Raw genomic sequence first — 27845 nt, 5'->3', positions numbered from 1 at the left:
AAATGAACTATTTAAACATTGCACTGTCTAACATTTATGAATAAGTTTATTTGACCTGACTGGATTTGGGATTCGGGTGACGTTGTCGGTACCCGGAAGTACTAACAGAATGAGCGCTTTCCCTACGTCATTCTCTCCAGTAACCCTTGGGCTCGGTTTCACGTGAGTCGAAGTTTACACATTTCCCATTTCACATGACTGTTTGAAGTTCGAAATTGACACGCCGGAAACTTATTTTGCCGCGTACAGTGACTTGACACCATTATATGTCCACACAACTAAGTTATTTGATTGTATTTTTAGTCTTCAGCTCATTGAGCATCTACTGAACAGAAAAGTCCAAAAGCTTAATCAAAATGGTGGTTTGAATTGTTCATTTTTCAGAAAATACAATGAACCACACGGAGGATTCCAAGGAGACGATAGCGCCACACGTCGTGAAAGAAGAGGTACGTTTTAGTAACTTGACAAAAGTATTAAAATGACTCCACACGAATTGCAAATGAGCATTCACGACACATGTGTGGGTCACATCTGCAGGTAAGTGCATTGCTGGCCTCAATAAGAGTTCATACCGTGGGATGTAAACGCATTTGCGTTTTGGATCACTCGGAAAATATGTGGCGGGGGGAAATGCCTTTTTGTTACAGCTCCTGGCGTCAGGGAGATGGGTGAAGCTGGAGAAGACCACCTATGTGGATCCTGCTGGCAACACCAGGCACGCTTCTATTGTTTCCTTGCATGACAAAGAATCAAGCGATCGTGGATTTTTTTGTGTTTTAGTCATGTCACTGTGTATTCGTCCACCAGGATCTGGGAGACAGTGAAGAGGACAACTAGGCAAAACAACACAAATGTAGATGGTATGTTTGACCCCTGCACCAGTCACCTAGGAAGGGGTTCTCAAACATTTTAAGTCCACGCTAATTTGGTTTAGTTGGTTTGATTGGCAGGCACTTTCTAAAATGATACAAAATAATTGATTGCAAATTATTTAGCAAGCTGGACCCCAGTTTGAGAACCACTGACCTAGTGGACAGAATTCCCACCTGAACAAGGTGTGCCCTCAGGTGTTGGCATCATCGCGCTGCTGAAGAGGACGCTGCACAAAGACTGCGTGGTGATGGTCAAGCAGTTTCGTCCTCCGATGGGATGCTTCACTCTGGAGTTTCCTGCAGGTTGGGAACCTTTGACTACATTCCGATTTGGCTACTCAGAAACAAAAGTATCCAAAATGATGAAATTTTCGTGCTTAAATGCCACAGTCCGTACACAAACTTTGCAGCACCTGTACAAAAGAATATTTTAAAATATTTCCATGTATTTTGGGTCACCTAAGGAAAGTCAAAATTTCAGGGTTTTAAAAATAAATAAATAAATAAGACACTGACGATGCTGTCAGATGTGAAAACAGGTTGACCCGAACAGTGTGTAATGGTTAAATGGATGTTGAAAGGTTCTAAAAGCGTTTGTGTGTCTCTGTGCTCAGGCTTGATTGACGAGGGTGAGAGTGCTGAGACGGCTGCGCTGAGGGAGCTGAAGGAAGAAACGGGCTACAAAGGCGAAGTCGTCGGAGTGACACCAGGTGTTGTTTGATATTCACACGCTTTGGTGCACTTGGAGGGCTGCAAATACATTCTGTGCTCTAGAAAGGGATTTTGCTGTTGTTGTTTAATGCAGTGACCTGTCTGGACCCCGGCCTGTCCAACTGCACCACCCAGATTGTCATGGTCAACATCAATGGAGATGAAATGGAAAATATCAACCCGACACAGCAGCTGGGTGAGGGAGCGTGAGAAGTTTTGTTTTCTTCGTCTTGTCGCCTTTGTTTTCTTCGTCTTGTCGCCTAAATACCCGCATGTGACACTTAGCACATGACAATAGCGCTGTCCAATTCCAAAGCACAGTCTAGACAAAACAACATATTTAAAGTTTCTAAAATTTGACTTTGTTTGGTAGCTATACATCACGCGAATGCTACTTATGAGGATATTGACTCAAAATAGCATACAAATTGTTTAAAACTAATTTTTCTCTTGTGTTTCTCTTCAGGTGATGGAGGTAAGCTGAGTCTGTTATATTTAAAAAAAAATAATCCTCCTGCTGAGTAAATAATGAAACTACCTTCTTTTTTCAGAATTTGTGGAAGTCATCCTTTTACCTCTTGATGAATTCCAGTTGAAAATAGATGGTAAGATTTTTACGTTACTTGTGTACAGCGGTCCCCTTGGATTCACTCCTCATAGATACACCTGTTTGCAGGGGTGGGGTCTATCCTGTTATTTGTTGGCAAACCTATTTGCTGTTTTTGTGCTCAGGCCAAAGCCCTGACTAACTAATGTAAAAGTATTACTTTGGCGCCATCCTGTGGCATCTTGGTGCCAGGAACTACACTGAAGCGATTTAAAGAACTTTATGGAGTACTTTGCTGCGCCACCCTGGAGCAGTGTGGACTGATCCTATGACTGTTTCATTCTGCAGAACTGCTGAAGAAAGAAGAAATCATGGTGGATGCCAAGGTTTACATTTTCGCCATGGGAATGGTCCAGGCTTTTTTCAAACCGAGGGAGCTCCCTGTGCTCAAGCAGTGAAACAACAGAAGCGGAAACAGTAGAATTACATGGGACCAAATGCTTAAGACCATTCTAAACTGCCTGATGTGATAATGTGCAACTCTCCAAAGTGACATTCCAAGTCCAAAAAAAAAAAGCCGATACAACTATTTGCTTAGATGTCATTGTTTGGATCCCACATCTTCATGGTCTGTGAATGTTTACTCCATGTCTCATTACACGTAATAGTCACATCCATAGGAAGTATGGCAAGATCATATTTTTACGACATTCTAGTAGTGTGCCCAGTTCCATTTTATGACTGCAATACATTACTTAATATACGCGAACATATTGTTACTAACTTAGGACGACATGCCCGTCAAACACTATTGAAGCCTCATTGGTGAAGGCCTTTTGAGGGTTTGTGGCTCTTTTTCCAAATGTTAATAGTTGCTTCAGTGCTGTGTGGTTAACTGGCCTTTTGTTTTTAATCATGAATAGTGAATGTTTCTGGGATTACAATAATGTTAGTTCATCTATTAATGTGTACATGGCCCTGAGGTTTCTTTTATATATTGCAACTTCACTGTAAGATGCAAAGGACACAAATTTACTGGTAAACAATCCATGGTGTCCCTCCAGCCTTGCTTTGAGGCCATCATCTCAACATTGATGTTGTGCTTTCCCCAGGGACTAGAATTTGCTGACCATTTCATAAACACGTTACTACATGTGATCTTGTGTCAGTCTTCTTTATATATATATATATATATATATATATATATATATATAAGCCAACAGCATGTTTATTAACTATTTTACTGTACTGTCAATAATAAAAATAAGGTTTGTTTTGTCAAACGTTTTCCAATGCTTTTCCCCCTCCCCACTAATACAGTAACTACAGAGTTTTAAATTCCTTCAAAAACACAAGTGCAAGGGCATTGGATTAACATGCGTCAATAAGGAAAATGTTCAATCACCGTCCGAATTCCACATTTTTGTTTTATTGTCCATAAACAAGCGGTGGGCAGATTGTGCTCAAGGGCCACATTTTATTTTAATTTTTTTAAATGAACAGGTGAGCCAGATCATACATGAGTTAAAATGCAATTGATAAAAATAAAAATGATACTCTAGAATTTGTTCAAATGCTATTTATAATGAAATTGTAATAAAGTTACAAAGTTATTTATAATTGTTTTTACGACCAATATTTTACTTTTATTTTATTTACAATAAATACTTTAACTATTTAATAAAGAGTTAAATAGACTATAGATGTCATATTTATTTGAGTAAATTCACCAATTATTGAATTGAAAATTAATGCATACTTAAAAAAAAAAAAAAAGTGAAGTGGGCCTTGAAGCCCTCACCAACCCCCAAAACATCAGCAGAAGCCGGAGCAACCCTTCCAAACGAAACACAAGGACGACTATTAAGAGACGGAAATGTGGTAATTACATTACATTACATTTACACCTTTCATACTGAATCTCACGTGCTGGTATGCAGGCTCCTCTTAAAAAATAAATCAATACAAATATAAATCAATGTTGCATATGTTTTATCGCTCATTTCAGAATGATCAACTCGGAGGAAATAAAGGCTCGAAACATTCTCCCCTGTGTGTAATTAATCTACAAAACAGTGGAATCTCGGTTTTCGTGATTATCTGTTTTAGAAGCTCAGATTAAAGTTGAATTTCAAAATCCAAAGCAATTTTTTCCCCATAGAAAATAATGTCAATCCGATGAATCCATTTGAGACCCATAAAATATGAAAATAAGATACATTTTATACAAAATAACTATAACTTTACATACAAAAACTGTGTGAAATAAATATAAATGAACATGTAATACCACTTCTTGGTTATTGCTTTGAGTTGCTCACTAAAAGCTTGCATTGAGGAATGCGACTCGCCATGTGGTGAACTGTTTTTACTCAATTTAGGAAATACTTCGGATGAACGGGCATCGATTCCGGGGAATGAATGGCAGAGTCACGCATTTAAAAAAAAAACAAATGAGCTTCGTATGAGTTTCACTTTCTGAGCTGAGTGACAAAATATATTAAACTTTTTCATTATATTCCAATTTTTTGAGCTGTACCTGAAATCAGGGCAACAGCAGAGCCTAGATTGGTGGAATTTGTGGAAAATTTGTGGTGGATGAAATTGACGTTGATTGGTTAAATTTGTGTGGATTATTGTGATTGCGAATTCCTGGTGGGACTGATTCTAATTCGTTCTAACATTTAATCTTGGCATTTCACGACAACATTAGTCACCTCCACCTGCACAGAAGGACTTAATGGAGAGCGTGCACCCCAAGACGAGGACAGTTCGGATGAAGACGATGAGGACTTGTTGCCCTCAAACCTCGAGAGGGAGGAGGAGCCTGAAAACAAGGACATCGACCACTTTGACGGAATAACGGCCGAGATGTTCGAAGACGGGTTTGACGGCTCTGAGAAGATGGTGCACGAAGAGCCGACGGCGGAGGCCCCGCCCGATGCCACCTCCGGGCTCCTGGGCAGCGGTAAGGAGCTGCTGCAACCTCGGGGCCACATTGACGACCTCCCGGAGGAGGTGCTGAGGCAGATCCTCAGCCTCCTCCCTGCTCGAGACATGTACAGGAGCGCCGGACTCGTGTGGCATCGGTTGAGGATGCCAAGGTGAAACACGCCACAAAGGCCTCGGTCTGAGTTGGAAATAGCGTGTGGGCCAATAGTTGGTATCCACTTATTACAAATACAATATTTGACACGGTTCCTTTACATCAAAAGGAGAGTTTCTCAATAACGTTACCGTTTGGAGTTAGGGTGTCTTGTGGTTTCAAGCCTGGCTTTCTGTTCTGAGTTCGGGTTTGGGTCTCAAGGCCTGTTTTGGGGTTTTTACTGTGCGTTTGTCTGCCTTGACCTGTTGGAAACCCTAAAAGCAATGAGCCCTTTCCTGTCTCCTTCCTGTCATCATCCATCCAAGTATCCTACATTTCATCTGTCCGTCCGTCCGTCCGTCCGTCCGTCCTTCCTTCCTTCCTTCCTTCCTTCCTTCCTTCCTTCCTTCCTTCCTTCCTTCCTTCCTTCCTTCTGCTTCTTCCCTTCCTTCCCTCAATCTTCTCCCTTCCTGCATGCTTCTTTCCATCCTCCCTCCTTTCCTTCCTTTTCATGCATCTTTGGTTCTTTCCTTCCTTTGTTCTTCCTTGCATCCTTCTTTGCATCCATGCTACCTTATATACTTCCTCCCTACCTTCCTTTCATCCAACTGTTCCCCCTTCATTCTTTCCTACCGTTCTTTCTACCTTTCAGACCATCCATACATCCTTCTTTCATTCCCTCCTTTTCTTCCTTCGTTCTTCAATCCCTTCCCTTTTCTGTGCTACCTTCAATTCTGACTTCATCCTGCCTTCTATTCCTTCCATCCTTGTTTTCTATTTGATTCTTTCTTGCCTCCTTTGATCTTTCCTTCCATTCTTCCTCCCTCCCTTTTATCCTTCATTTTTCTAGGCCTCCTTTCTACATCCCTTGCTTCCCTCCTCTCCTTCCCATACTGCCTTCATTCTTTCCATCCTCCATCCCCTCCTTCCTTCTTTCCTTTCTACATTCCTTCCATGATACCTTCTTTCTTTAATCCCTTGCTTCCTTCAATTCTTCCGACCTTTCAGACCATCCATCCATACGTCATTCATTCATCCCTCCCTCCTTCCCTCATTTCTGTCCTTTCTCCTTTCCTTACATCATCCCTTCCTTTCTTCATTCTTTCTGTCATACAATCCTTGTTTCCTTCCTTCAGCTTTACCTTCATATCACCCTTGTTCCTTTCATCCCTTCCTTTTATACCTCCCTTCCCTTTTCTTACATAACTACATTTAAAAAGTGTGGAGGATAATGACTTTTGGCCCACCCTTTACAATGTACAATCCGCACACCATACAAATGCTTGTTCTTTTTTGCAGCAAGAGGCTACAGTGACCGAGGTCATCTTCTCATTGCGCAGGAGCAGCATCATAAACCCCGAAATACACGACAACAACATCCGAAACCTCGTCATGTAGGTTGTGTGCTCAAGTACGGTTCGTCTGGCCTGCTTTCCAAACGTTAACTGAGATCCTTTTTTTCGAGGACAGTGCAATGGCAAACCACAAGTTCGACGAGAGGGTGAATCCGACGGAGGTTCTGGAGGGTTTGAAGAAACATCGCTTTTTTTCCTCATGCGGAGGCCTCCATCAGATTACGCATTCGGAATGTTCCCAAGTGCCAAAATCGTGAAATTGAGGTTTAGCTCCCACAATTTACATATGATGCGGATTGTCTCAAAGAGGTATGGTAACACGTGTTCCATGTCCAAAGGGCCCCAACCCGTTTGCAGCCACGGCGGTGATACTCCTCCTCAGTGAGAGCGTCGACGACGTTCTGGCTTTGGTGACTTTGCTGAACGGCTGCATGTCGTACAGTGCCGTCACCGAGTACCTCAGCCACATGGCCACAGTGTTGCTCGCGGCCAGGCGGCAAAACGTTAAGATCAGCGAGAGGTGAGGCCTCCTGCCAATGCCGTCCGTTTCTCTTGCCTATTTTTTACCCCGATCTTAAAGAGTACAAATTATGGAAAATAAACTTTTTTTATCATTTGTATACAAACGGTTTGGTCTCTGGAGTGTCTGTCCACACATCAAGTGAAATTGTGAACAAAATGGCATCTCGCCTTTAACACTTTTTGGGGGCTTTGCAGGTTGCATTACAACATCTACTATGTTCTTCATCTGAGGGAGAATGGCCCGTTTTCTGTTAGCTCCCCAGAAAACAGGTGAGCCAATCAGTTTACAATTAGGCATCCTCTTCCCATTTATTTCCCAGCTGTGAATTTTGATCCATATACTTTGGTCTCAGCTCTTTATTTAGAAAGTGCCACACTTGACACGTATTGACTATGTTTCTTTTCATTTGTGGTGGGAACCTTCAAAATAAATTTCCCTTCGCCATCGGGAAGTGGCTGAACTTCAACTGGGACTAACGCGTACGTTTATGATGTTCATCAAGGCATCTTTTTGTGCTTCTGCCAGGGGCTCGCACATGAAGATGACCTCCGAACAGAATCAGATCCTCAGTCACGACATTCAGAAAGACCACTTGGTGAAGATTGTTGCGTTTGCTGGTACGGTGACCTTTGTACATTGACACTCAACATTTCAAGAAAAGTCCACTTCCTTAGGTTCTTCCCCAAAGTTACAAGCTTGCAACTTCAGATGAGCTGAATCCTTGATTGAGATACTATTGCCACATAACATACCTTATGTGTCCAAGGCACGGGGAAGACGACGACGCTGGTCAAGTATGCCGAGCAGCGGCCGCATCTCCGCTTCCTGTACGTCGCCTTCAACGAGTCGGTGGCTAGCGAGGCCTCGCAACATTTCCCGATGAACGTGGACTGCAAGACTGTCCACTCGCTGGCCTACAGAGACATTGGGAAAATGTGAGACGCTTGCACAATGAAATGTCCAAGTCGCATGGATTCAAGCATTGAGATCTCTTCTGTAATGCAGGTACAAAAAAGAAGCTCACCTTTAATCTGAACCCATTTTCCATCAACATGGTCTTGCCCAAAGGCCGAGGGTGTTACGCCAAGGCCAAAGTGGTAGCCAAGACTCTCAACAACTTCATGGCTTCGGTTGAGCCGACCATCACCGTGAGCCACGTGCCTAGCGCGCGAGTGAGTCTTCGAGGCCTCAAGACTGACATAAACGAAGAGGAAAAAGAGGTGAGAAGCGCTATGCAAAGTTCTGGAGCTGCAAATATTGTTTTTCGTTGTGTTCAGTACCCTAATTCTGCAGCTATTTAAGGTACTAAATAAATTCATCATTTCCCCATGATATGTACAGTGAAGCCCCGTTTCTCGCGGAGATATGTTCCAGACCCACCCGCAATAGGTGAAAACCCGCAACTTAGAGACTATATTAAAAGTAGTTATGGGTACGTGCATGCAGGTTTGTACACACGATCACAGAGAATAGAATCAGATAGCTTTCTTGCCTTTAATGAATAAAATCGTCATTTAGAAACTGCATTTTGGATTTTCTTTGGTGGTATTAGTGAGATATTAAAATCGGCCTCATGATCCAACACATTTTAAGTGTGATATAAATATGCAAATAAATAAATGACACATCTGAAACCAAGGAGGGGGCAAATACTTTTTCATGGCACTGTCTTCTTTTATTGACCAGAATTTCCGCTTTGGCGCGGAGATCGCCTACGTGGGTGCCAGCTTCCTCAGCGTGTGCAAGGAAGTCCAAAAGATTCTCGTCGGAGGAAGGCAGAAAGGTAAACGCTCGTTATAGACTAAAACTAAAACAACCAGCCCTTCCTTTCTTTTACATCCACTCATCTATTTTCTTACACATTTCTAAGGGGGTGTGTTTGATGAAAAAGCAGCCCAGGCCCAACAGGATGTGGCCAATGGCAAGAGTCCTGCCAAGGGAAACACAGCCATCTTGTTCAGGTGCAATTTTGGCGTGTTCAGCGAAGCTGTGCTGCTGACCGAGGCCAACACGGAGTGCACCACTCACACAGAATCAGAATCATCTTTATTTGCCAAGTATGTCCAAAACACACAAGGAATTTGTCTCCGGTAGTTGGAGCCGCTCTAGTACAACAGACAGTCAATTTACAGAACACTTTGGGGACATAAAGACATTGACAAAAAACAATTGTGCAAAAAGATGCAGAGTCCTCTCGCACTTCGAGCAGTTCGAATGACTAATATTGCAATAGTCCGGTGCAATGACCATTGTGCAAAGGGCGCTGAGACTTCAAGGAGTGTATGCGGTTTAAAGTGACGAGTAGTGCGATCATCTGGGACAATGTTGGTTGTGCAAATGTTACAGATACTCCTCAATCAGTGTGCAAATGGGGCAGATGCTACTCTGGCATGAGTGGCCAGTATATGCAAATAGTGAGTGCTACAGTGAGTGCACGAGTAATACATAATTGGCCCCACAGAAATGTGACAACGAACTCAAGTCAAAAAATTACCAGCTTGTTGTAATGGAATTATAGGTTAGGTGTTTAAGAAGTTGATCGCAAGAGGGAAGAAGCTGTTGGAATGTCTACTAGTTCTAGTTTGCGTTGATCGGTAGCGCCTGCCTGAGGGAAGGAGCCGGAAGAGCCGGTGACCGGGGTGCGGACGGTCCGAGAGGATTTTGCACGCCCTTGTCTTAGTTCTGGCAGCGTGCAAGTCCTCAATGGTGGGTAGGGGGGTACCGACAATCCTTTCAGCAGTTTTGATTGTCCTTTTTTGTAGCAGCACCAAACCAGACTGTGATGGAAGAACACAGGACCGATTCGATGACCGCTGTGTAGAACTGTCTCAGCAGCTCCGGTGGCAGGCCGTGCTTTCTCAGAAGCCGCAGGAAGTACATCCTCTGCTGGGCCTTTTTGAGGACGGAGTTGATGTCGGTCGCCCACTTCAGGTCCTGAGAGATTGAATTCCCAGGAACTTGAAGGTCTCGACGGTTGACACAAGGCAGCTGGACAACGTGAAGGGCAGCTTTGGCGAAGGATGCCTCCTGAAGTCCACGATCATCTCTACCGTCTTGAGCGTGTTCAGCTCCAGGTTGTGTCGGCCGCACCGCAGCTCCAGCCGCTCCGCTTCCTGTCGATATGCAGACTCATCAAGGACGGTGGTCCTTGATGAGGCCGATGACAGTGGTTTCATCTGCAAACTTCAGGAGCTTGACAGTCGGGTTCGCTGAGGTGGAGTCGTTCGTGTAGAGAGAGAAAAGCAGCGGAGATAGGACACAACCTTGGGGCGCCCCAGTGCTGATGCTGCGTGTGGATGAGGTGGCCTCCCCCAGCCTGACCTGCTGTGTCCTGCCTGTCAGAAAGCTGTAAATCCACTGGCAGATGGCAGGTGAGACGCTGAGCTGGAGAAGCTTGGTTGAAAGGAGTTCAGGGATGATGGTGTTGAACGCTGAGCTGAAGTCCACGAACAGGATCCTCGCGTAGGTCCCTGTACTGTCGAGGTGTTCTAGGATGAAGTGCAGTCCCATGTTGACTGCATCATCCGCAGACCTGTTCGCTTGGTAGGCAAACTGCAGGGGGTCCAGCAGGGGACCTGTGACACTCTTGAGGTGGTCCAGCACGAGACGTTCAAAGGACTTCATGATCACAGATGTCAAAGTGACAGGCCTGTAGTCATTCAGACCAGAGATTGCAGGTTTCTTGGGGACTGGAATGATGGTGGAGCGTTTGAAACAGGATGGAACTTCGCACATTTCCAAAGATCTGTTAAAGATCTGAGTGAAGACTGGAGCGAGCTGGTCCGCGCAGACTTTGAGGCAGGATGGGGACACATGGTCCGGTCCTGCCGCTTTGTTAATCTTCTGTTGTTTGAAGATGCGTCTCACATCCTGTTCATGGATGGTTAACGCAGAAGTCAGAGGTGCGGTTGTGGTCGCGGGTGCGGGCGGGTGGGTGTGTGGAGTGAAACTGTCCTTTTCAAATCTGCAATAGAAGGTATTCAAGTCGTTGGCTAGTGTGCTATTGTTCTCAGCTTGGGGGGATCGTCGCTTGTAATTAGTCAGCGATTGGAATGCATGCCAGACTGTTTTTGAGTCGTTCGCGCTAAACTGTTTTTCCAACTTTGCTGCGTAGATCCTCTTTGCAATGTTAATTTCTTTAGTAAGCTGGTTTCTAGCTCGATTATACAGGGCCCTGTCCCCGCTCTGATATGCATCTTCCTTAGCTTGGCGAAGCTGCTTAAGTTTAGCAGTGAACCACGGCTTGTTGTTGTTGAATGTCCGAAATGATTTTGTTGGTACACAAACCTCTTCACAGAAACTGATATAGGATGTGACAGTGTCCGTATATTCATCCAGGCTGCCAGCTGAATTTTCAAAGACACTCCAGTCTGTGCAGTCTAAACAGCTTTGAAGTTCCATCTTGGCTTCATTGGTCCACTTTTTGACTGTTTTCACTGTTGGCTTCGCACATTTAAGTTCTTGCTTGTACGTCGGTATTAAGTGAATTAAGCAGTGATCAGACGAGCCCAGGGCTGCACGAGGTATAGCACGGTATGCGTTTTTTACCGTAGTGTAGCAGTGGTCTAAAGTATTATTTTCCCTAGTAGGACAGTCGATGTGCTGCTTGTATTTAGGGAGTTCGTGGTTGAGTTTAGCTTTGTTAAAGTCCCCGAGAATAATTTGGTACCTAATGGAAGACAAAAATAACCGCAAATGTGAGCCTGACTCACACCATTTTGCACGAGCTAATGAATAACTGAGCCATTGAAATAATTGTTCTTTTACTGAACAGTGATCAAGGATCACCTACCTCATTGATAAAAAAAAAAAAACTCCTTTAGGTCGCTGAAATACTACGCCCAGAAGATTGAGGACCGCGACCTGAAGGCCAAGATCACCATTGTGACCAAATACAAAAGTCGCATCCCAGAGCTGGTCAAGTGCCTGAAGAAGCATTCGGAGGAAAACGCTAAAAAAGCAGGAATGCATTTTGAGTATTGGGCCAAAAAAAGACTAAAACGCCCAAACAGTTCATTCCTGTTTGCTGCTTCCCTCCAGACTTCATACTTGGCACAGTCCACAAAGCTAAAGGCCTGGAATTTGACATCGTGATCGTCAGTGACGACTTTGTCAGCATTCCCTTCTCCAGACACAACATCCACCAATTCAACTTTCGCATGAGTGAGTGTTTGCTTCAACAGTTTTTTTTTTCCTGACACAACATCCACCAATTCAACTCTGTACAGTGGTACCTTGACTTACGAGTACCCCAACTTATGATTTTTTTTTTTCTCGAGTTACGAGCCATCGCTTGGTCACATTATCATCATAATAGTGTTAGTTAGCATACTAGCCTAAATAACACACAAGCACAAACTGACGTGACATCACACATGGGCATAAAGAATATGCACACGAGTAGGGCATTTGACAGAAACGGAAAGTCATTAAACTCACCTTTTGGCATTTATACGCAATTATAAATAGGAAAATAGTCAAGGCAACGTAGACGGGATCGGCTAGTCGTAGCTGTATCAGAGAGAAGGAAAAAAACGTTCACTTTGATTGTTCCCTCCCTAACCCACTCCAGCTCCTGACGTCAATCAATATCAATATCCTTTAACAAGGTAAAAAACTCGGAGATTTAAAACCTCATTTCCAAAAGTGACCTGGCCAAGACAACAGCACACAATCATCAGTCAAGGTACCACTATATGTGACTTTTCCCCCTATTTTCTAATTTGAACGCTCAGGTGAAATCCCCCAAGATGAATGGAACCTGCTCTACATAGCGGTGACTCGCGCTAAAACAACACTGATTATCACAAAGACCATCCACCGCATCATCACACTGTCGAGCGTTTTTTTGCCATAAAATAGGTATAACATTCACATGAAATGCTAATTCGTGGCCATGAAATAGGTAAAACATGAGAACGAATACTAATGTGTGGCCTTGAAATAGGTATTAAATACCCACGAAATACTAACTTGTGGCTTCGAAATAAGAATAACGGGCACGAAATGCTAATTTGTGGCCTCAAAATAGGTATAATGTGTGCACTAAAGTACTAATTTGTGAGTTTAAAATCAGTCCCATGAACAACTTTGACGTCTGGGAAACAAATTGAGAAACTGCAATACAGTTCGTGTGGTACGAAGGCTCCTTTTTCTCTCTCTCTGAATAGAGCCTCAGTTCTATTTAATGTAAGTTCAATACATTTGGATTTCATGTGGAAGAATTTTTTTGGGGTACGATTCTTACTTTTGTCTCCATCCAGTCGACTGGCGTGTCACGCGAGGGCGCACTGTGCGAGTGGTGCCTGTGGACTCGCGTGGGCCCGATCGCGCGCCTCATGACCGACAGCGTGTTGTCCAGGGCTGAAGTTCCAGATAGTTTCATCCGGCCCATCTCACCCTATTAATATTAATTATTTTTTCTGTAACAGAAAACTTAACATGGGCTTATCATTTTAAATGAAGCACCTTTGCTGTTGTTAATGGAGAACGTTTCAAACAAAAGCCCTGGTTTTGAAGCAAATTGTTATTTTTTTTAGATTTGAGGTGAATAAATGAAAGAAAAAACTGTATTGTACTGTCAAGTCTCTTGTATAATTACAGAACAGTAAACCCATTTCTGCCACAACGAGCTGCTTGTACACTTGATGACATGAGTCATTGAATCACATGAGCACACCTGAAGGCTTGCTGCAACATCTCTGGGCTTATCTCCTCGCCTTCGTCCTCATCGGTCCCCAGTGGCCACTTTATTCGGTACACGAACATTTTAACTAAAGCTGGAAAAAAATGGTCACTTCATTAAGTGAGCCTAATGGTCGTCACTATTAGGTTGCATTTATCTAATTAATAATGTGAAGTCAGTCTCCAATCCTGTACACCGCCATCAACATTAATTACAATTGGAGACTGTCAAAAATGGACTTATTTTCTACTTCAAAATTGTACACTGTACACGATAAAAATCGATGTTTATTATATCTCTTAGAATACTTCTGGGGTGTTATGGTTATTTCCTTATAGCCAATGGGTAGTTCAGGGCTTTGTGCAGTTGCAGAGCAGTAGAGGATAAAATAGATGTAAATACTTCCCAGTACAGTCCTATTTATTACATGGCACATTTTGACAGAATGCAGCTGCTCTAATAGCAACATTTAATTGCCCATACAGAATGAAAAATGGATCTAGAGCGGACAGCTATCTAGATGGTTATAATGCATTCCACTGGAACGTGATCATCCATCATAAGATAACATCTGGACAGGAAAGATTTACACCGATACAAAGATAACAATGCCGAAATTCCAGGAGAATTTAATCCAAGTTTATGATGGTTGTAGTTTGCACTGGTGTAGAACATCAAGTTACAAAAATTACAAGCATGCTGATTGGCATCCGGCTTAACAAAACAGTGCTGTTGTGCAGCACTGCAAACCACAATCAAAATACACATTTTTGTCATCGACAAAATGTTTAAAACAGCCGTATAAAAAAATATATATGTGCCTAGGAACACTCCAATTGACAATCATATACCGTAGCTGATCTTAGTTCATTTGTAAAGTTACAGTTGAGTTGCTTATAACGCAGTACTATGTCATGTCTGAAGTCATTTCATCATGTAGCTAAACTGATCACATATGTTATTGCTATGCATCGTCATTGCTATGCATAGTCTGTGTGGTTTTTAGGTGTTTTGTTCAGTATTGAAGTAACATCCACATTCTTTGCGGTGACGAACGATTGGAGAGGTTTCTTTCAGCGACCTTCAGGACAAATGATGAATTGCAGTGTAACACACAATATGAAACACAACAAAACACAGTGTGAATTACATTATTGTAGGGCAGATGGCGATGGGGCATGATGAGACAACCAGAACGCTTAAGTTAATGCCCTCTGTTAAAGTTTTTGAAGAAGAAAATTATGTTAAAATACCAACTAATATTGTGTATTTGGAAAAAATATATCTGTATGGGGATCTGGCTGTCGTCAATCACACTTACCTCTCCCCCTATCCTCTCTTCAATTTCTAGGACCATGAGAAGTTGGAGGGACGTGCTCAGGATTAAATTGAGATGTTCTGTTCTGACAAACGATCAGCAGAGAACACCTGACAACAATTTGTGACCCTTAATCATTCATTCATCTTCCGTTCCGCTTATCCTAGCTCGGGTCGCGGGCGTGCAGGAGCCTATCTCAGCTGTCTCCGGGCGAGGGACCGGGTGCGCCCTGGGCTGGTCGCCAGCCAATCGCAGGGCACATATGCAGCCCCAGTTCTGGTGAGGTTGGGACGTTGTGTTGAACATGAGTGAAAGCAGAGTGCATTGATTTCCGGGTCATGTTCGGCCTGTATTTGATTGAATATACTTCAAAGACGAGGTTGGAGTCTTTGCCTCACAGTTCTGAGGACCGGGGTTCAATCCCCGGCCCCGCCTGTGTGGAGTTTTCACGTTCTCCCCGTGCCTGCGTGGGTTTTCTCCGGGCACTCCGGTTTCCTCCCACATCCCAAAAACATGCATGCTAGGTTAATTGACAACTCTAAATTGCCCGTAGGTGTGAATGTGAGTGCGAATGGTTGTTTGTTTGTATGTGCCCTGCGATTGGCTGGCAACCAGTTCAGGGTCTACCCCGCCTCCTGCCCGATGATAGCTGGGATAGGCTCCAGCACGCCCGTGACCCTAGCGAGGAGAAGCGGCTCAGAAAATGGATGGATGGATGAATATTAAAAAAAATAGCACCTCATCTTTGAAGGGTTTATACAAAGCCTATGAAGTACTGCATGGAAATAGCTCCTTTCAAGTAATAGACTGCTACTTGGCTGCCTATTGAATAGTCAGTTTTTTAAAAAAAGAAAAACTAACCGGTGAATGGCTTTTTAACACAATACTGGAAATTAATGTTAAAGTAACACAATACTGGAAATTAATGTTAAAGTGACAAAGTTTGGAGGTTAAAAATAATGAGTTTTTCGAGCTACGAGCCATCGTTTGGCTGATTTGTTTGCTTTGACTTGTGAGTGCAAACTTGAGATACGAGCGCTATATGGTGGCAGTGAACAACTCACTTCACAACAAGCGGCAGTTTGGCAGACAGTGAACAATTAAAAAAATATATATATATAAATACATATAGGTAAAATATATATAAATATATATATATATATATATATATATATATATATATATATATATATATAAATACATATAGGTAAAATATAGGTAAAAATATAGGCTATAGGTAAGTCCCAAATGAACTTTACTGTCAAACTAAACATCAAACAAAGGGAATTTTACATTGTGTTTTTCACCAAACCACATAGCTTATTATTGAAGTCAACTAGTTTAATGGTAATGCTAACACATAATGGTAAAGGCCATAGAGCGCTAACCAACAGCAGAACAGTGGGTTTGTTATAACCCTTTAAGCAACTGATATTTTAACAGTGGCACATCCCATGTAGACAGATAATCTAATATATATTCTTTATCATCTGCGAAAAATGACTAATAATATTACTGCTGCTCTGTCTCCGTCCACAGCTGTATGTCTGTGTTATACTTCCCCGGGTGGCCAAGGCTCGCACACCAGACGTGACCATTGAAGTGTGACAAAAACTTGTTGAATTCTTTACACTCTATTTCTGTGTTTTTATAAAGTACAATGTTATAATGCTATTTGTCCTGAGTTACATCACCTTGGACAACTTTTGGTAAATGTTTAGAGACGCAACACTCATATCATTTTACTCGTGACATGACCGGCTGCTCACCGCTCTCGGGGAACGCAAGTCACCCTGATGCGCTGCGGGCGTTGAACACGAGGAGTGCGAGAAGCGTGAGGAAATATATTCCTGGAAAGATAAGCAGCTGGGAAAAGTCTTAATGGCGTCTTTCTTCAGAGCGCAAGTCAGCCAAGCTGTGAGGCTTTTCAGCTTGACTCCTATCCACAAACAATGAGACCAGACAACCTCAGCCGCTCCGTTCTTTTGCACGATTTTGTACTACCTGCTTCCCAATACTACGACGTGGCTTCATTCAGAGGTATTCCCTCTGCTGCTGTCTGCGTTGGATTGACGGTTTCCGCTCTTCTCCTCCTGAAGGAGAAAACGGAGTGAGGATGACACTATTGGACACAACACAACAGGCATTCAAAGTTGCTGAAGAGAACAAAACACCAGTAGTCATAAAAATAGTGCGGAGACGCTCCGAACTGCCACTCGCCACCAATGCTAAACTCAAATAATTGAATCCATTTTGAATAAGGCTGTATGGAGAGCTGTGCAATATGGACACAATTTTACATCTCGAAATAGATAATTTTACATCTCGATAATGATGTATATCCAAATATTTCTCCTTAAAATGACACTAAATTAATGGCAATTTCTGTGATCTTTTTTCCATTCATTTCTAAAATAGATATTTTATATAGGAAAATAAAAAAATACCATGCAAAATATCTTTAAGCACAACCACTTTTCTAAGAATGCAGTCAATTGTAAATAATTTATATAAATACAACACAGTGCTTGAAGTAATATTCAACTACGTCTGTCATTGAAAAAGTAAAAGTATTACTAAGTGAAGCTAAGGAACAATAATTTCAGGATTCCCTCACTAGCGGCAAGGTAAATCCAACTAATTTAACTAATCTATCATAAACGATCGAGGATTACATTGTACAATACGACATATAGCTTTTTGTCGCACAGGTCTGGCTGTAACAAAGCAAAACATAGAAAAAGTGATATTTAGCATAGCTGCAGCGGTAGGGGGACAACTCCATTTTGTCTTGTCAACACAGTGACAGTGTTTACTCTCTTGGCTTACATTTTGTGAAGGATGAGGCCAATTCCGATGAGAGCCACGATGGCGACCAAGACGCTGCTGACGACTGCGATTGTGGGCGTGCCAGGTCCTGCTCGTGAGAAAGACGTATTAGAAATGAGCTACAACCACAGCATGTTACAGTAAACCTGTAGATGCAGACTCCAAAGGACAAGTGTGGGCAGTTTATTCAGCTTCCTAGCATTTACAACACTGTTCTGATGCCTGAGAAGCACAATTAGCCCCAAACCAGTTTTTCATAATCTTACATTGAAGAGCCACTGCCTGCCAATGCCAGAAAGCAGCTTCTTGAGCGAAACACTCCCAACAATAGCCTGTACAAATGCTGGCAATTAACCTGGAAACAACAACAATAGAGCGCAAACTCACCACCCATGTAGGAGCTGCCTTCTAAAGGAGAAGCATTGTCGCTTATTTCATTTATCAATAACTATGTAGGCTCCAACATAGTTGTGTGTTTCTCCACGGTCCCGGTGACAGCATCAACACCGACGGGGGTGAAACTCATTTTAGTTCGCGGGGCACATTCACCCCAATTTAATACCAAGCAGTATATCTGTAGCCGAACAAGCTATAAAAATAACTATTCTATCCCCCCCCCCCTTTTGGTTGCAAATAATTACAACTACATTTCGGAAAATATTCACATTCATTATTATCTTATTTTATATCAAGTAGGCTCACTTTGCTCCTGAAATATTGAATATTTTAGCCTTTTATGTGAATAAATGATGCGAGACATGTCCTCACCGTAGATATTTACAGTCTTGACATCAGGCATATTGACAGAGTGAAACTAAAAAAAATATTCAAAACAAATGTATTAGCTCTGTCCATTAAGGACTTACAGAGAAACTTAAATTAGCTGCTAATATGATAGTCACCCAGTAGCTTCCCATAAAAAGCTCAAAAGACGAACAATCTATATGAGGTAAGCATTAATCTGCACAAACAATTCGCAAGCCATCTCCAACTATTAACATGCATCAAATTAGTTTGCAGCCGACTTTTTTTTCTCTCTCTCAGCTTCGCTCATGTCACATCACACAAGTCACAGCATTTCTGGTTCTACGTTGCTTGTGTCAAACTAAAAGCATGAGATTCAAAGTAAGAGTCAAAATGTATAAATGAACTCAAATTTGCCTGACGGGGAGAATAATGTCCTCGTGTCAGATTGGATCCCCTGATGGGCCGGTTCTGGCCCGCGGGCCGTACGTTTGACACCCTTGATCGACAGTATCTTCACATGGTGAAAGACTGTGAGATAATGTAATCATAATAGGTAAAAAAAAAAAAAAAAAAATCAAATTTATTAAAACAAAAAATTACAGATGTCTAATACCACGATACAAGTATGAGTATTCACTCACCAATACCGCTCGTACTTTTGATACAGAAATTTTCAATGATTTGCCGACGTGTTGCACCGCGGCGACTTGCTCGATGTCAAATTTATTTATTTTTTTTCATTTTTAGATTTAAGTATCAGTGGCTGGTAATTTACGAATACCCGACATCTTGAAAGAAGGCCGGTATCGGCCCGAGACCTGGTATTGCTACTCGTCCGTCCCCACTCAAAATACTCAGAAATTACACGGCAATAAGTATTCACAACCTGTGCTTATTACTTTGTTGATGCACCTTTGGCAGGATTTTCAGTTTCAAGTCTTGTTTCATCATGCTGCTGCAAGCTCGGCACACCTATCTTTGGGGAGTCGCTCTCAAGCTCCATCGTATGCTCAACTGCGTCTGTGCTGTTGGGTGCGTGAGGGGCGACTCCTCTGGGGTCCACTGAAAACACAATCGCATTAGTAAGTACTGGATGTCGCTCATTAACGCGTTCGTCTTTAGTGTTCAACTGATGAACGCATTCAAGTGAAAAGGTGTTCAAATTACATACAGTAGCAGGTAAAAGTCTGGAAATACATTGTCATTCATGTCAACTTTTGTTTGCATTGTGCCAAATGGCTTTGCGTTAGTACAGTAAGTAAAATATTTTTAAATAAGCAGGTGGATTAAACTCTTGCAGCGAAAAAACCTAGGAGACACCCTTTTCGTGCTACTTAACATGTCTGCATCGCAGCCAGGAGATCCAGGATCAAATTACGGTTGGAACACCTATGGAGGGCGTACTGGAGGTGCCCCTCACCAAAAGTCGACATGTTATGTTTTTAAAGACTGTAAATTGCTCACCAATAGAAAACGGATGAGTGGATGCGATGGGTTTGGTTACTTAGATTTTTGCATCATGGCATTTGTCTGGTGAATGACTCATTTGGAATCTCCCTGCTCATGGACTTGGTATTGCAATGTGTTTTTTGTTTTTTGTTTTTTTTCGCACATGACATCAAGCAGTAGCTTATACAATCACTGCTGTTTGCTTAGGATGTATAAACAAACACCTACATAGAGATGATCCATTTCACGTCCCAACACAAAGTATAAAGATTTACGTTTGCATATGAGGGTGGGATTGGACCATCGGGAACTGCCGGGTTTGCATTTGATGAGATTGGACGTGCCCGCCGTCCTCAGGTAGCCTTTGAGGCAGGTGTAGCGGAAAGTCCTGTTGAGCTGGTGGCAGTCTTCCGGTGGAGGTTCAGTCAGAGGCCACGGCGGGATTCCCGAGCAGGGACACTCGCTTTGGTCTGGACGGAAGGCAATGAGGAAATTGGATTGATACTTCGGATGTTGCAATTTCACGTTATTAAACATGCCAAGAGTAATTATGAATGAGCTGGCAAGATAACCAGGAAAATAAATAGATAAACAACTGACAAGAACTAAAATCCGTAGTAAAGACAACGGGTTAAACTGGATTACCAACAATGTGACTGAATTGAGTTTGGAGTGTGTCAAAGCACGTATACCAAGTAGAGAAAAATGCAGACATAATGGAACCATTATAATACCTATGCAATCAAAACTACAACTATAAAAGAACACAATTAAACAAGGTTATTGAAACAACAAATTTCATCCAACATGTTCACTGATTAACAATGACATAGGCAGTAATTGGCCATTCTTGAGGTGCACTTGCATAATCTAATACAAGTGCTTCCTCCAAAACGTCTGCAAATTCGAACGTAGACAAAATGCTAAGTGGGTAAGAAGGGTTTTTGGATGCAGGTCTTGCGCTAGTATGTTATTTGTATACATAATTAGTAACAAATGTAACACACGCTCGGGTTAAAGTCCAGTAATCATTAATTCAGTATCAGGTTGTGACGTTTTTAAGGATGCGATGCAACATCCCATTTATGGTCATAAACATGCTGGTATGAGACGTCACAACTGGAGATAATGCCTTATTGATGTTAAATAAACTTGATGATGATAAACTTGATGTTGACACATGCAGCCTGACTTTCAGCGGTGGGAGGTAATGATGTACAAATACTTTGGTAGCGTACCTTTTTGTGGGGCGGAGGGGGACAGCTGTACGTTCACCTCCTTACTTACTAAACTTGTTACTTTTTCCCAACCACCTCGGATGACAAGTCGAGGTAAAACAAAGAAAAAGAAGAAAAAAAGAAAATCTTCTTGGATTGAGATCTTTATAAAAAATTAAAAAAATTAAAAAAAACACAACAGGAACATAGGAGCATTAAAGAGGGCGACAACAGATTTGGAGAAGCAAGATATTCCCCATCCATGGCCTTATTTCGGGGAACTGTTTGATGTCATGGCGAATAGAGGGATTCCTATTCCCGTTGTGCCGTGCAGTCATCAAAACGGGTATTGTATATAATTGGCAGTAAAACACATTTTTAACTTTGAATTTAAATACATTTCAGTCCGTATTTTGTGTTTAAGTAAATGCGTTGAATCAGTACTACTATTACCTACTACTACTACTTTTATTCCTTTTAGCATCTATGTTTTCCACCAAAGCTTGTGTTATTGGGCGAGACTGCGTTTATTCACAGATAAAATCACAAATCAGCTTTAAATGTTTAAAAAGAAAGAAATAAATAAAACGCCCCGTCGGTGCTTACCGCCGTCGGAGCAGCGCGCCGTGCCGAGCACGCACGCCATCGTGACGCAAACGTCAAGCAAACGTGAGCCCAAAGCCATCTGGCAGCTCCACTGGAGAACACAAGAGAATTAACCTGCCAATGCCAAGCACCCATTCTCCTCCTAACTTTCACTTACCCACCCACAACCGCCCAAATCCTCCGATCTGTTCTAACAGCAGCTGATCGTGTTGTCCGCCATCTTTGTAGTTCTACAGTCAAACATCGCCAACTGTCGTTTGCGGTTTCACAAAAACACGTACAAAAACAAAAAGCCATGACATCAAACGTATTAGTGATATTACAACTGAGCAAAGAGACGATTTGGCAACATATTGCCAAGAACGTCGTGGCGAAATTGGGGTCATCCGGCCGCTAGGCGGCGCAACACGTGAACGTCAACACTCGCTCTCGGTTTGTGCTTCCGTCAAGCCAGGACATGGCTTTTTGTTCAATGTGCCGCTAAAAGAAACACTTTCATCCACTTAATATCAGCGCAATTCTAAAGTTGGTAGGTTGAACATTCTCGTACTGTGCTCTATTTTGATATTATACTCGCGACACGGCACGGGAACGCCACTGTAACAGACGAGCTCACTATAGCTATTAGCATAGTTCTCGTGGCCCGTACGGTTTAAAAATCACTTTGAATGTCACAAATGGCGTGGAAACGAAACTCAGCCTCATCGGATCATCACCTCGTTACAAACCGGCGACCACCTGTGTAATAATGCATGCGCTCCATAGTGAGAAAATGGCTGTCTGAAATAGAGCGTCTCTTTGCAGGTAACAACAATGTCGCTGTACGATGACCTCGGCGTGGGTGCAAGTGACACCAAAACCGAAGGATGGTCCAAAAACTTTAAGCTGCTGCAGTCTCAGCTGAAGGTGAAAAAGGCGGCTCTGACCCAAGCTAAGGTACTAACAAGCACAGCCATTAGTGTAGTACAAAATAAAGCTCAGGTACGAAATGCACAGTATGTATGTGTTAGTAAATATGTTGTTGTGTGCAGACCCATCGGACGAAGCAGACGACCGTTTTGGCTCCTGTCATCGACCTGAAGCGAGCAGGCCCTAGTGAAGACAGACAAATCCCAGACACTCCTCCACATGTCGCTGCTGGACTCAAGGTCTGAATTGCATTTCATTTATGTGCTAAACACTCCATTAAATCTACAACAAACGTTTCAGGAGGCTGTGCCCAGCGGCTTCTCGTCCGGAGATGTGCTTATTCCTCTCGCCGACGAGTACGACCCCATGTTTCCCAACGACTACGAGAAGGTGATGAAGCGGCACAGGGAGGACAGACAGCGGCAGAGGGAGCAGGAGCGCCAGAAGGAGATTGAGGACAGAGAAAAGTGTGGCTTTAGCGCTCATATCCAGTTATCGTGAACGACGTGTCCACAAACGGTTGTTTTCAACTATGTCAATTCTTTTCCCACCAGGAAAAGGAAAGACCGGCATGAAGGAGGCGCGCCAAGCGGCTTCTCGAGATTCCCAGCAGCAGAGGAGGACTCGGAGGAGGAGGAAGACTATGAGAAGGAGCGGCGGAAACGAAGTAAAAATTTTTGTGGCTTGTATAATAACATTTGAACAACATCTAAAACAAATCTGTAAAACCATCACTAAACTATGTATTTGTGTGGAAAACGCAATAGACTTACATTCTTGTTTTTGTGTGTCCCTTTCCTCAGGTATGGGTGGTGCTGCTATTGCGCCGCCTTCATCACTCATGGACAAAGATGGTAAATAAGAGAGTATGAGGTTCCGTCTGAGATATTATTTCGGATTACCTCTCACATGCACTACTCAACTGCTCTCACACAAACCACTGAAATTACGGATGCACAATAACTATCGGGCAAATATAAGGGGGAAAAAATGACGCCATATTGAAAAAAAGTATGTTAGATAAACTGGACCAATAACACCAATTACAATAGCTTTGTGTGTGTGTGTGTGTGTGAGAGAGAGAGAGAACACTAAATGATGTCCCTCGCAACATCTTGAAACACTAATTTAAGGACAAAATAATGTGAATCTGACCCCATCACATAATAACACAGTTTGTCCAACAGAGGGAGACATTGTAGGCATCAAATGCAAACTGTAGACTTGGATCGTTCTAATAAATCTTCTATTTACATGAACAAGGCTCATCGGCATACCCGTACGAGGATGAAGGTCGTCCTACCAGGGGCTCAAAGGCTGCCATCCCTCCACCAATGTTTGAGGACTCGGACCGGCCGCGTTCTCCGCCGGGACCAACCAGTTCCTTCCTGGCTAACATGGGGTGAGTAGGATGCATTTATTTGCTGCATTTGTAAGCTAACATTCACCCCGCCCGATGTACCTGTTCCTGCAGGGGTACCGTGGCACACAAAATCATGCAGAAGTACGGCTTCAAGGAGGGCCAGGGCCTGGGCAAGCACGAGCAGGGCCTGAGCACGGCGCTGTCTGTGGAGAAGACGAGCAAAAGAGGCGGCAAGATCATCATCGGGGATGCTGCGGAAAAACGTAAGGAAAACCCACAAGGCTTTTGATGCTATCAAACGTGGTAGTGTTGGTTTTATCATCTTTGTAACGTCTCTGATTTGCGATTGTGTTGTTTGAGTAGCAGGGGCCATACCGCCAGCTGCGCCTGAGACTTCTGGAGGAGCAGGTTGGACAACCCTCTCCCATACACAGAATATCTTCTATCTATTATTAGTTTAATCTCAAGACACACCTGCCTGTTTCTATTATTTGTATTGTTTACCATGATATAAGGAGTGAAAGGCTGCAGTACGATTTTATTATTATAATTTTTTTAATAGCCTTTCCTCAGTGGTTGAATATTATTTTGTGTGAACAAGGTTGAAATGAGGATATGCAATGGGGGGGTATTACATAAGACAAAAAAAAAATCGATATCACACGAACTCCATAGAAATTTCTCCAGATCAAATTACAATTGTATTGAGTTACACTCCCCCCCTTCAACAATCCAGTTTGATACGATACAGCTTATTATTTGTTACATGCCTTTTGATTGCACCATGGAGAATTTGGTTTTGACCTTTTTTTCACCTGTTTCCTCCATACTAGCGGACTCCAAGAAGTCTGATGCTAACCCTCTGACAGAGATTCTCAAAACCCCCACCAAAGTGGTCCTGCTGAGGGTACATTTGTCATATTAGACTGTTATGAAATTTCATTGAAAATCATTAAGAAGGACTCGTTTGATGAGTCGATGAGATTTGTGAGTGTTTGAATGGGCTTTAACTTTTCAGCCCTTTTGTTTAGAACATGGTGGGCCGAGGAGAGGTGGACGAGGACCTGGAGGGAGAGACCAAAGAAGAGTGCGAGAAATACGGCAAAGTGATTAAATGCGTCATCTTCGAGGTGCGAGGCAAAAGGTTTCATCGGACTTGATGCGTCATTTGACTCAACGTGACAAAACGTGCTCTTTTCTACAGATTGCCGAAGTACCCGATGATGAAGCAGTCAGGATATTTCTGGAGTTTGAAAGGGTGGAGTCGGCCATCAAAGGTTTGAATCGCATTGGGCCTTTTCTAACGGGAGATGATTGACACTCAGAATTGCAGCTACAATGTCACGTACATCCAGTTATCTTTCCCCAACTCACTGTAGCGCCATCTAAACCTAATCGCATGACTTTCCTACTACCATTGTATAACTGCTCTATTATAGTGGGGTGAAAGTGTGTTGCTTTGTAATTGGGTTGGCCCAGATCAGAAACAAGGTGAGACTGGGCTCCCTGTGGTGTTACATCAGATGTGGCCCAGCAAGCCAGTCCAGTCTCCCAGCGGCACCGCGCAGAACCGGCCTTACATCATAAACGCAAAAAAAAAAAAGGGGGGCAGTGTAAGGATAATTATTACTTAATGAGGCTAGCTCTTTAGAACACTGTTGGGGTACCTCATGGATTTGAAAGACAATGAAGCTTGTCAAAGTATCTTGATAATGTCAATTTTGTATTACAGCTTTTTTCGTCCAATACATTTGCATGTAATCTTATTGGAATCGGGCGAAAAAGCTATTTTTCTGATGTATACATGGCAACAGGTGTATACGCAGGTTACCTTCTGCCATATAATGGAAGAGCATTTAATTGTTCTGCCTGTCACTATACATCGCTGGCATAGATACAGTAGACGAACAAAGATGCATTGTTTGTTGTACATAATTTTCAGTTTTTGGGGGGCGGGTTAATTTCTCACACCACTCGTTGCTCACTGGTCTGAAGGTATCTACATTTATTTACCTGGACACGGTTTGATTGTCACTTTGTCTTCCGCAGCCGTGGTGGATCTGAACGGACGTTATTTCGGCGGGCGGGTCGTCAATGCCTGCTTCTACAGCCAAGACAAATTTCGGGTTTTTAACCTGGGCGAGTAGATCATTCTTTGTCATGTACATATACTCTTTTTTTCCTATTTTCCTTGTGTGTGTTTTGAGTTACTATGCAGGTGTTTTTTTTTTTTGTAGTTCTGGGATGAGAAATAATACCTCATGTCTAAAGAATAAAGGGTTGAAATTGATTTCTGTTTGTTTTGTCATGCAGAGTCAGTCGTGCAAGTCTTTCTAAGAAACCTACTTTCCCGCAGTTTGTCCCACAGTTGCGTTAACACATCTCCAAGGGGCAGAGCATTTTAACTTCGCCTCTAGCCCATTATGGGAAGGAGCCTCAGCCTCATTCAGGACTTATGTAAGTGCTCCAGTGAGGGCCTCAGGGGGTTTTGGGTGGCAAGACGTCAGTCAGCAGGAATCCCTCTGGAGCAGCTTAATTATTTCAGAAACAGATTGGATGGAGAAATGAGAAGTAACCCGTTTTGGATGCTTTGTTCTTTCATTCATTTAATGTGAAAATCAAATTTACTAACCTGATTGAGAACATTACCAACCGTTTTCTGTTGAGTACATCTGAGCTGCCTCACACCTTGAAAAATGTATATACTGTTGTATCTATTATGAATTAAAAATATATATATATTTGAATTGATGTATCTTCCCGGTTGAGTAAAATGCCTTTAAAACAGCCAATAACTTGAAATGAGTTGATGAGCAACTCATGTTTTGACTAAATACAATGTTGTCAAGTCAAATAATAAGACAAGTTTTACAATATAAGAGGGTGCCAATCTTATCACTTACATAAAAAAAAACTGTCCAGGACAAAGTTTGAAAAGAGAACAAACAGCGGATACCAAACCACGCGTCTGCTTGCACAATCAGAATTTCCAAGCTTTCACTTGAGACTGTTGTCACGAGGAAAGATCATCAGTTGAGTTCAAATTTGTTTTTAAGCCAGTTTACCGGCGTGTTCTAACAACTTTGTCAGTTGTTGCCACTCTGTTTATTAAATTGACAACTTTGTATTGTGCAGTGACGGATGGCCTAAAAGGTTTTATTTAGCCACGCATGATGCAACAAAGGCATACGTCCAACCATTTGAATAACACAAACTACAGATTTGTTTTCTTGTTCAAATATATATTCTTACTTTATATTATTATGATTATTTTATAATTCCGACAAAGCTAAAGACCCAAAGAAATACATATAAGTGATTCCTGAAGATTTCAGTTTGAGCTGGTATGAACTGGTGCGTGTGTAATTGCATCCAGGGTGACTAAGTGCAACAAGCCTGAGCAGTACGAGTGACAAAAAGCACGTTTCACGAAGGTGGAGAGCAACAGCTAAAAATAGAGAAGGGCATAATTACATCATGACAGTTGTGCTATGAAACACTCACTATCATCGATTTTTGTTTTAAAAGGAGCAATTTATATGTGGCAGAATATATATTTCTTCGAAATATCCAATCCACCACTCAAAAGCACAGCAAATAAACAAAATCATTCCCGAATAGAAAGT

General features: G+C 42.4%; 4 protein-coding genes across 12 annotated transcripts; 3 read left to right on the top strand and 1 right to left on the bottom strand.

The window, feature by feature from the left end:
• The first annotated feature begins 94 nt into the window (after window positions 1-94).
• nudt5 (nudix (nucleoside diphosphate linked moiety X)-type motif 5) lies at window positions 95-3416 on the top strand. The gene is made up of 10 exons (XM_061668038.1): window positions 95-162; window positions 385-449; window positions 651-718; window positions 811-863; window positions 1071-1178; window positions 1490-1585; window positions 1681-1782; window positions 2053-2061; window positions 2138-2191; window positions 2482-3416. Exons 2-10 carry the CDS (start codon window positions 393-395, stop codon window positions 2589-2591), a joined length of 657 nt encoding a protein of 218 aa, XP_061524022.1. The 5' UTR covers window positions 95-162; window positions 385-392; the 3' UTR covers window positions 2592-3416.
• Window positions 3417-4142: 726 nt separating this feature from the next.
• Window positions 4143-13503, top strand: fbxo18 (F-box DNA helicase 1). Its single transcript, XM_061668463.1, is given in 17 exon segments — window positions 4143-4185; window positions 4847-5237; window positions 5349-5352; window positions 6518-6612; window positions 6689-6761; window positions 6763-6837; window positions 6912-7093; window positions 7291-7365; window positions 7622-7713; window positions 7863-8060; window positions 8102-8335; window positions 8736-8879; window positions 8967-9111; window positions 11905-12061; window positions 12139-12259; window positions 12832-12938; window positions 13360-13503. Coding segments are annotated over 17 exon segments (2280 nt in total).
• Window positions 7968-22225, bottom strand: il15ra (interleukin 15 receptor subunit alpha). 9 transcript variants are annotated; one of them, XR_009767593.1, is made up of 8 exons: window positions 21948-22225; window positions 21363-21488; window positions 20400-20594; window positions 19588-19737; window positions 17929-18016; window positions 16869-17192; window positions 8121-8290; window positions 7968-8010 (listed from the first exon to the last, which is right to left on the bottom strand). XR_009767593.1 is itself a non-coding variant. In XM_061668113.1 (7 exons), the coding sequence occupies exons 1-6, from the start codon at window positions 22024-22026 to the stop codon at window positions 17130-17132; spliced, it is 714 nt and encodes a 237-aa protein (XP_061524097.1). In that variant the 5' UTR covers window positions 22027-22225; the 3' UTR covers window positions 16307-16949; window positions 17104-17129. The 9 variants fall into 9 exon arrangements, 7 of the variants coding, with proteins under 7 accessions (XP_061524097.1, XP_061524096.1, XP_061524095.1 ...); XR_009767592.1 differs by lacking the exons at window positions 7968-8010; window positions 8121-8290 and adding an exon at window positions 14385-14862; XM_061668113.1 differs by lacking the exons at window positions 7968-8010; window positions 8121-8290 and having other exon boundaries at window positions 16307-16949; window positions 17104-17192; window positions 19575-19737.
• A 143-nt stretch (window positions 22226-22368) lies between these two features.
• Window positions 22369-26509, top strand: rbm17 (RNA binding motif protein 17). The gene is made up of 13 exons (XM_061668109.1): window positions 22369-22476; window positions 22752-22883; window positions 22979-23095; window positions 23157-23323; window positions 23411-23523; window positions 23660-23710; window positions 24120-24258; window positions 24331-24482; window positions 24583-24627; window positions 25053-25126; window positions 25251-25349; window positions 25424-25496; window positions 26269-26509. Exons 2-13 carry the CDS (start codon window positions 22761-22763, stop codon window positions 26364-26366), a joined length of 1251 nt encoding a protein of 416 aa, XP_061524093.1. The 5' UTR covers window positions 22369-22476; window positions 22752-22760; the 3' UTR covers window positions 26367-26509.
• The last annotated feature ends 1336 nt before the right edge of the window (window positions 26510-27845 follow it).

Source organism: Phycodurus eques, chromosome 22 (genome assembly GCF_024500275.1).
Source record: "Phycodurus eques isolate BA_2022a chromosome 22, UOR_Pequ_1.1, whole genome shotgun sequence".
NCBI lineage: Eukaryota > Metazoa > Chordata > Actinopteri > Syngnathiformes > Syngnathidae > Phycodurus > Phycodurus eques.
The sequence above is the reverse complement of the archived record's forward strand: the minus strand, read 5'-3'. Positions and strand labels throughout refer to the sequence as shown.